The sequence below is a fragment of the Alosa sapidissima genome, chromosome 21 (genome assembly GCF_018492685.1).
Source record: "Alosa sapidissima isolate fAloSap1 chromosome 21, fAloSap1.pri, whole genome shotgun sequence".
In the NCBI taxonomy this organism is placed as follows: domain Eukaryota; kingdom Metazoa; phylum Chordata; class Actinopteri; order Clupeiformes; family Clupeidae; genus Alosa; species Alosa sapidissima.
In genome coordinates this window covers 20911864-20920519 of record NC_055977.1, presented here as the reverse complement: position 1 = coordinate 20920519, position 8656 = coordinate 20911864, and the positions used below count along the sequence as shown (strand labels likewise).

The window sequence follows — 8656 nt, the reverse complement described above, 5'->3', positions numbered from 1 at the left end:
CAGATGTTATAACCCACTGTCCTCCACCTTCCAAAACATCAATACTGGATTGGTACGATGGCATTTGTGCTCAAGCCTTGCCTATAAACTGCAGCTGTTAACTGAACAATGGCAACTTTAATCAAATCTACAATACATGTACAGCAAACACATCAAGTTCAGTACATTTGATCCCACTTCTGCCCAAATGCATGTAACATTGTGAACCCAATAAACAGTCATGAAGTACAGAACACATTGCTGTTAGGACGAGATTTTTTTTTTATTACTGCTGGGGTTGAAAAAAATGACTTTTCTCAAACTTAGGCCAACAGCTGTGCCAAATGTATCCGTCTTACCTCTTGTCATTTTCAGAAGCTTTGTAGGGGACACACCCGTGAAGCACACTGTTTAAGGTTTAACACAACAGCATGGATAAATCAGGCGTGTCGCTGTAGATGGACTTATGAACAGGAGGTTCCTGTCAACAGACACACTGTAAAGCCACATTTGACATTATTGTTCCTGCTTGATATTTCCTTTAGTGTGCGCTTTTTTAAATTCCCTATTCCTCAGTCTGATTTTATCCTCTTACTTGTCAGTCGACAGGTGTCCATTGTCAGCTGGCGAAACTTCCGTGGTTTATTTGGGCTTGCGTTTGAGGGCATCCATTTTTTGTTTTGTTTTTGCGTTTCAAGACACAGGACGTGAGGCACAGGGAGGGCTGGGCCTTTTCTATGAGGCTGGGTGCTGAGGGACAAAGCAAAGAGGTAGAGAGGGTGAGACGCCTCGAAAAGAAAAATCAGCGGGGAGGGGACAGGAGCGAGAGGGGGGGGGATCTCCGAAACCTGGGGAGGGGCGGCGGGGTGGGGAGGGGGGGCTTGGGGACGGGCGGAAATGGATTTGTCGCTGACCCTTTAGGTTCAGCCACTCATTACAAAAGAACACAGTTCTAGTCGGGCCAGAACACTTTTCTCCTCTCACAGTTCTATCTTGGCTCTCCTCCCTGCGAGAGTGTGGGCGTGTTCTACTCTTCTCTTCTTGTCCGTTGGTCTTTGGGAGTCGTTTTCCCTGGGCATGTTCTTAAGTGAGTGCAGGTCTGTTTAACAACAGATCTTGTGTATTTGTGTGTGTGTGCTTTTGTGGGCGTGTGTATGTGCATGCCTGTGCAAGTGTATGAGTGTGTGTATTCCACATTTTTAACTTAAAAAAATAATAAAACACTGAGCATTCATATTGGCACATCTATGTGGTTGTATCAATATGTGTTGTATAAGTGCATGTCCATGTACGTGTAGGTGAGTGAGTGCATCAGTGTAAGTGTATGTCTGTGTGCTTCGAGTGTGTCGATGCTTGTGTTCCCCTCTCTCTCTGCATGTGTTTTAACCCAGGAAGCAGACAGGTCCCACTTCAAAGCCAAATTTCTGGTTATTCTCCCCAAAGTCTGAGATCTTCATGTCCAGCAGAGGGAGCTGCTCCACCTGAGGCGTGTTGACCTCCAGCACCGTCCTGTCGTAACCCTTACGATACTGCAGATACATAGCAGACAAAAAACACACAAACACACACAAGTTACACAAGTTACCTACAAGATACTAGTGCTAGTGAAATATACCACAGTGATAACAACAACATATTATAGCGCGTTTTAAGGCATCCAATTTGCTTTACAATGAACCTGACTAACCACCACCAGAGCTCTCTATATAACTGGAGAAGCAACAGTGGTTTACTATCTAGTCCTGCTATTATTCACTTCTTCTGTTGTTTTTGTTAAGTTAGGTGGAGACTAATGCTTCTCTTTGTTCCAGGTACCAAGTAAACCTTTTGGGTGTAAATTCTTGGAGAGTACCGGTAACTGTATTATGGCATAATTTCAGGAAGTTCAAATGAACATTATTGTCCCTGCTAGCTTGTTGGTACGTACCGAGCAGCCGTCCTCGAGAGCCTTGATGTAGGGGCTGGTCTCGTAGGCGAGCTCCTCTTCGTTGGCGCCCTGGAGACGCAGTGCCCGCTGATACTGGTCCTTGTCCTTGGTAGTGCGGTCGGCCCAGGCCACGGAGCGGTGGCAGTGGTAGGTAAGGTTCTGGCGGGCCTGGACACTCAATAGCCGCAGGAAGCCCAGCTGGACTACGCCCACTGGCTCGCCAACAGAGTCCACGTATGTGAACTAAAAAAAGTGTGAGAAGAAATTGGTCATTTAGAGGGGATACTCTCTACTCTCTAATCCACTCTAATGGATCAGAAGTCTAATCGATTAGAAGCATAAGCATATTTCTTCTAATGAATTAGCAGTGTAATCCATTCTTTTTCTATCTGAGGTACCGGTAAGTATTGAACTGTGATAAAGACAAAAACCCTGTGGAATTCTCACCTTGCTGCCCTTTGAAAATTTACTGTACCAGGACCCAGGAGTCTCCTTGGCCCAAGAGTTCAATTTCACCTGGCAAAAGATGGGGAGAATAATAAAACACTCAGTCGATTACTTCAGTATTATGTATAACCATTTCAAAACACTCAGTTGATTACTTCAGTATTATGTATAACCATTTCAAAAGAAAAACCTGCTTACAGGCTGAAGAGTAATGTGATGTCACAAGCTTTAATTTGCCAGATCCTGGTCACTTTATTGAAGTGCTATAGCTGGACCACGTTAAGAAAGTTGATTTTATGGAAACCTCACAGATCTTAGACTTACATTTTCCATGGCCTTGCTTGGGTAGAGACATGTCTCTCCACCAGCTGTGAAATTGCAGTAAACCTTGAAGGAATCGCGATGGCATCCCTGGTTGGGGTCAATCCAGTACTCTCCTGTGGGGCCACAAAAGAGACAGGTCAGTCAAAAAACTGTTGCGATGTCTATTATGGGATGTGTGCTTTTATTGTGAGTTTGATTTCCTAAATTACTGCCACAGCTGCAGTTGATTTACTGATGAGTTTTGTTTGTTATTTCAGTGTATGACTGTACAGATGCAGAAACACTCTGACACAACAAGCTAACCATGCTAACAAGCTTAATATGTTTGTAGTGTTATCTAGATCTTTATTTGGGTCGCCATACCGTCTTTGTAATCTGGCTGGCTGAGCATGAGGTCCTGGCAGGTACGGGCTGGGCTCTCCTGGGTGCCAAGAGGGAAGCGTATGGCCTCGATCTCCTGGCGCAGGGAGTTGAGGGAGCCGTAGATCTCCTCCATGCCCTCGTTGGCGGCACCGGCGGAATCAGCTGGTGTGTCATCAGTCTCCACCATCTTGCTGGCATCGATGGAACGCTTGGACTTCTTGTGGATCTGGATGGGCAGTGGCTGGATGACATCACCTGGAGGTCCCTATATGCGGAGCAGAATGGAAAAGAATTGATTTTCTATTCAATAATGTTAAAGAAGTTAAACCATTTGTCCAAATGGTGACAATTTAAATTCTACTCTTCTAGGCAATTCTACTATTCTATACTTGTATAAGTATAGCATCGCTATACATCAGGAAATGTCCATGTGTTTTGCACATTTTGTATACACATTTATTTTACATGTCAATATACATGAGGATAACTTACAGGGGGTCCTGGAGGTCCTGATACACCCTTCTCTCCCTTGGGGCCAGCACCACCCTAAAGTACAAGACACAGACATTAGTTTCTGCCATCATCTGGGAGCTCAAAATTCTGTTATGATAGCTGCCGTAATCAAGTCATTTAAAACTGGAATTAAAGGTGAAATACTTACTGAAGCACCTTTAGCACCCTTGACACCTCTGGGGCCCTGGGAAAGGTAGACAGACAGACAATGAGAAGAAGATACCTCAAAAAGATTACAGCCAGAATGTGAGAGTCAGTCAGACGCAATGCGATTAGAACACCTCCGCCCCATCCAACCGGCCCACTTAGCATGAAAATAGGGCAAGATGTGCACACCCAAATGACCTTATCATGGAAATAAGGAAAGATTCACACGTTGGCCATCTCACACTCGAATGCAAATTCGGTCATCAAAGACAGTCATCAATTGTCAAGGAGGTTTTGAAGTGAGCTGTGAGGTACCAACTTAGATAAAAGTAGCAAATATTCATTGTTAAAAGGGTATGAACGTGGACAGGGTTTTCTTCATGAATGATTACAGCTATGTCTGACACAAAATGTAGTTTCATTCACACCAAGGGTGTCAATTCAGACCATTTGAGGCATAAAATGATAGCGTTTAAGATCTAGTTTCAGCCCCCCCCCCCCCCACTGGTGTGACAACTGCCACCGTGTGCCAAATGTGGACAGGAGGGGATAATAGAGGGCATTTTGGACAGAATTGCTGTCACTAACTCACTAGCAATGGAAGTCGGAACCTTTTATTTATTTTATCTCATTAGAGGGACAACACATCTTTTAGCATGTTTTTTTGTAAATGTATGGAGATCTTTCCTTGAAACACAAAATATAGCACAATAAGTAAGTTAAATGGACTTACAGGCAGACCAGCAGGACCAGCAGGGCCGAGAGGTCCAGTACCACCAGGCATACCCTACAGGAGAGCAGGTCATACACAAAGGTTATAATTATGCAAAACATGATTTCATGGTACAGTAGGAGATATTGCTAACTGAGAGTCTCTACCAAAGTCATGTTAACGCTAACAAGGCCAAAAGTCCTGTGGCATCAAACACACGCTCTGATAAGTGTCAAAGATAAGTGTCAAAGAACTTCAGTTCAACAGCACAACGCATGGTGTTATGGTACACAATGGATACAGTTATCCTGGAAATCTGGCAAGTTAAGCCCAATGCTATTGCTAACCTAACCCCTTGAAAATGTGCAGTATACTCCAAAAAACTTCCACGGAGGATTGAAGCAACTTTCCCCAAGGTTCCCAAAGGTGTATATTTTAGCCGTGTCTTCAGAGAGTACAAACAACCGTGGGAGAAACAGTGATGGTGGATATCACTCACAGTCTCTCCTTTGGGTCCACTTGTTCCCTGGGGTCCTGAAAGTCCTCGGTCACCCTTCTCTCCCTGTTCACCGGGAGGTCCAATCAGACCGATCATACCTGGGTGTCCCTTCTCTCCCTTGGCACCAGGGTCTCCGTGAAGACCAGGCAAACCTGGAGGACCCTGAGAAAGAGAAAGAAATAGACAGATGTCAATGAAACAATACAGGAAGTAGAGTTCCAATTGCCTTCGGCCATTATCTGAGTCTCTAATAAGGTTATCTGATTATCTTACAAGAGGTCCAGGAGGTCCTTGCTGGCCAGCAGGGCCTGGAGAACCTTGTTCACCCTGGAAGAGAGAGAGGGAAGCATTTGATCAACACCCATGGAGGATTTAAACAAATCTCAAAAAAGGTATGATATAATATTTGCAACTGGCCTATGCAATTGTGCCTATACAAGATACCCTAGACTCAATAACAGTGGTTATTGCCAAGTGTGCTATAAATATCACTGTATTGAATTGGGTTGGACTGCTTTATTCTGCAGAACACAGCCACAAACAGTCAGTGTAAAGAGAGAGAGGATTGGGGGCCAAAGCATTATAATCTCACAACAGCTGTTTCATTCAAACATTTCCTGTTGAACTGCTCTAAGACTCGGGGAGGTCTGTTAACACTGGGCTATTTTTACCGGAGGGTTATTTCAACTAAGCAAAATAACTGTTTTTCTTTGGAGCAAGAGAGCAGTGGAGATTGTGCAATTCCCTGCTGTGATGGCCTGGGTTGCCCAGTCCAGTTTCCTGGAGAAAGGTCTGAATGGCTGAAAAGCGTAGTGTCATACCACTGATCCAGGAAGTCCTCTCAGACCCTCAGTTCCTGGTTTTCCTGGGTTGCCCTGAGCTCCGACTGGGCCGGTCTTTCCTGGAGGTCCAGTAGCACCTGAATCTCCCTAAAGCAGAAGAAGAGCAAGCAGCGCTTTGGCATTCAGTTGCATTAAGCCTGTGATCAGTACAGTCTGGCTAATGCCTCTTTTTTTACTTTTAGAAACCATAACTGAAAGTGCATCATTAGTGACACCTGGCCACACTTACCTTGGCGCCCTTCTCTCCCTGACGTCCCTCTGGTCCTCTTGTGCCGGCAGGACCCTGAGCATTGAACAATCACAAGTTGAAGATGATTACTCATGGATGAACACTGATGATGTGCAATGGCTGGACTTAATATTCCACAGAATACATACCCTCTTTCCGGGAGGCCCAGGTGGTCCGTTCTCACCAGAAGGTCCTGGAGAGCCCTAGATTAGAGTGAATAAGAGAAAACCGTTCATCAAAATGACACAATATATAACATTGTGATGAAAAGCAATTCTTTGATATTTAAATAATTAAACTGCATCATATTCAGTCTAACAGTATAATGCATCTGCATTTCGGTCACAATAATTTTACATGCAATTTATTACTGTGTAAGGAGCAGAAGTGAAGAGGAAATGGTCTATTTCTACTGTGTATGCTATTGTACCGGAGACACTCAATGGGAATACAGTACTTTTGTTTCTACTTGCCAGACAGCAAGTATGCTGACAGGGTCTGAAAGTACCGCAGTAGTAACCATGGTAACTAAAAAGAAAAGAAGCTGAGTGGTACTTTGCAAAGGTAAAGACAGGAGTGATGGTTAGGTACTCACAGCTTCTCCTTGTTCACCGTCCTCTCCTCTCTCTCCCTTGGCTCCATCAGCTCCCTAGAAAAGACCAAATGTATGTTATAAAACTCACTTGGTTCGGCTTTATACAGCCTTATTTGCATTAATCATAGGCAATCACTTGCAGCCAACCTAAACCAAAAATCTTGACCATCATTTGCAAATCAGAGGTATAACCAAGCTATATCTTCCATGCCATTATCTCAAAATATCTAATGCTGAATTTTCAAACGTATGACATTATTTACAGGATAAATGATCGGTCTGTACTTACTCTTGGGCCAACCTCACCAGGGGGGCCAGGATCACCAGGGAAACCAACAGGGCCCTGCAAAAATACATTTAATATGTTATATATTTTTACACGTTTTAAGATTCTGTATTCCTGCACTGACTAACATGCATGGTTTTCACTAACAGGGTTTCCTTTGGGTCCGTCATCTCCGGTAGGTCCTCTTCCGCCTCCTGGTCCAGCAACTCCGGGTTGTCCAGACTCTCCCTTCTCACCGCGCTCTCCACGAGGACCCTGTCATTGGACAATATGGCTGTCAGTCATAGACCTGATTTGATGTAGTCTACTTCAGGTATGAGTGGGATGACAGAAGTAAACAATTACCTTCTTTCCAGGCTCTCCGCCAATTCCAGGTGGACCAGACTCACCAGGCTCTCCCTGTCAGTGACAGATATCTTTGGTTAGTCCATGGTTTCAGTCATTGTTAAAACTCTCTCAATAAGCAATATGTAACACTTGTGCAACCACCAATGATCAGCTATTTACTGACTGCAAAGGTATACATAATAGAAATAGTGTCACAATCACTCCTTCACTCTTAACTAACATAACTGATATTGTCATTGATATTTATTTGTTACAAACATAGAGGCACACAATTGTGTTTTGTTGTATGGTTCCTTGAGGATGCTGACTCTATACCCACCAGGCACATCAGTCATTAGTGACAAATTAACAATTCAAATTTTAACTCATTTACATTTTTTTTTTAATCATACCTTCTCTCCTGCGGGACCTGGGTTGCCAATACCTCCAGGAGGACCTTGAGGACCCTAATGAGGAAACATATGTGGCATGGCAAAAAAATTATTAGCAATATACAATTATTATAATGTACATTTAATTTGCTCATGTGTATTTTGTGTCTTTGACATGACAAGAACAATTGTTCTGAGTGAAACAATTGTCATGTAATCGTACAGTACCTGTTAGCATCTAGCATTGTAACAACACTGATATTGAGATGGCAATTCGCTAATTTGAACGAGTTGGATTCCCCTTCAGTAAGGTTAAAAACTACAACTAAAATGATACACAGTCCAACATAGAGCATATTGTTAGCTTACACCACCATGACGGGCTATAAATGGATAATTAGAGTATATGATAACAGCATGATGTCCTCGACTGCAGTGATAGAATGACATTATGTTATTTTAGTCCAAATGTGGCACTGACACACAGTAACTTGAGAGGAAGGAGGAAGTGGAATGGTCATGTCCTGTGTTGTCACATCTCACAGGAGAATCAGGCTGATTTTGTGTTTGATTCACCACTTGTGACAATCTGGGGTGTGGGGGTCTGTGTGAGGCGGGGAATTTTTTCCTACTCCAGCCTATTACTTCAGTCTAAAGTGCCAACTTGTGCTGCAAAGCTAGCTCAAGCAATCCAAAACAATGGATAGACAGCTATGACTATGGTAACATATCAACCAGACAGATGACCAGAGAGATGGACAGACAGACAGACAGACTTACATCGGCACCGTTGGGACCAGCTGGGCCACGTGGGCCTGGAGGACCAGGAGGTCCCTGTCGAGAAAACCCAAAAAAGAGCCAAGTCAGCCACACTATTAATTCCATTTTATATTTCAATTAATGATTGGTGTTGCAAAAAGACATCAAACCAAGGCACGAGTCTAAATAATCGGTTTTGCTGTTGTAGTTGGATTTGTTGATAGTGTGTAGTTGCAGTGTACCAATGATACAGTGCTAGTTACAGGGACATACATGCTATAGATCATGAGATGTGGATATGATGTAAATATGCAT

At 43.5% G+C, this 8656-nt stretch overlaps 1 protein-coding gene across 5 annotated transcripts in view; it reads right to left on the bottom strand.

The window, feature by feature from the left end:
* Positions 1-662: 662 nt before the first annotated feature.
* col11a2 (collagen, type XI, alpha 2) overlaps positions 663-8656 on the bottom strand; it is a 42123-nt gene continuing 34129 nt past the window's right edge. For all 5 annotated transcript variants that reach the window (XM_042076524.1, XM_042076528.1, XM_042076523.1 and 2 more), the window contains 19 exons: positions 8363-8416; positions 7604-7657; positions 7209-7262; positions 7011-7118; positions 6867-6920; positions 6578-6631; positions 6132-6185; positions 5983-6036; positions 5733-5840; positions 5185-5238; positions 4912-5073; positions 4434-4487; positions 3702-3737; positions 3533-3586; positions 3041-3305; positions 2678-2790; positions 2354-2422; positions 1907-2149; positions 663-1508 (listed from right to left, as the gene is read on the bottom strand). In XM_042076524.1, the coding sequence (XP_041932458.1) occupies positions 1362-1508; positions 1907-2149; positions 2354-2422; positions 2678-2790; positions 3041-3305; positions 3533-3586; positions 3702-3737; positions 4434-4487; positions 4912-5073; positions 5185-5238; positions 5733-5840; positions 5983-6036; positions 6132-6185; positions 6578-6631; positions 6867-6920; positions 7011-7118; positions 7209-7262; positions 7604-7657; positions 8363-8416 (1791 nt within the window). In that variant the 3' untranslated portion in view covers positions 663-1361. The remainder of the gene's footprint in view (positions 1509-1906; positions 2150-2353; positions 2423-2677; positions 2791-3040; positions 3306-3532; positions 3587-3701; positions 3738-4433; positions 4488-4911; positions 5074-5184; positions 5239-5732; positions 5841-5982; positions 6037-6131; positions 6186-6577; positions 6632-6866; positions 6921-7010; positions 7119-7208; positions 7263-7603; positions 7658-8362; positions 8417-8656) is intronic.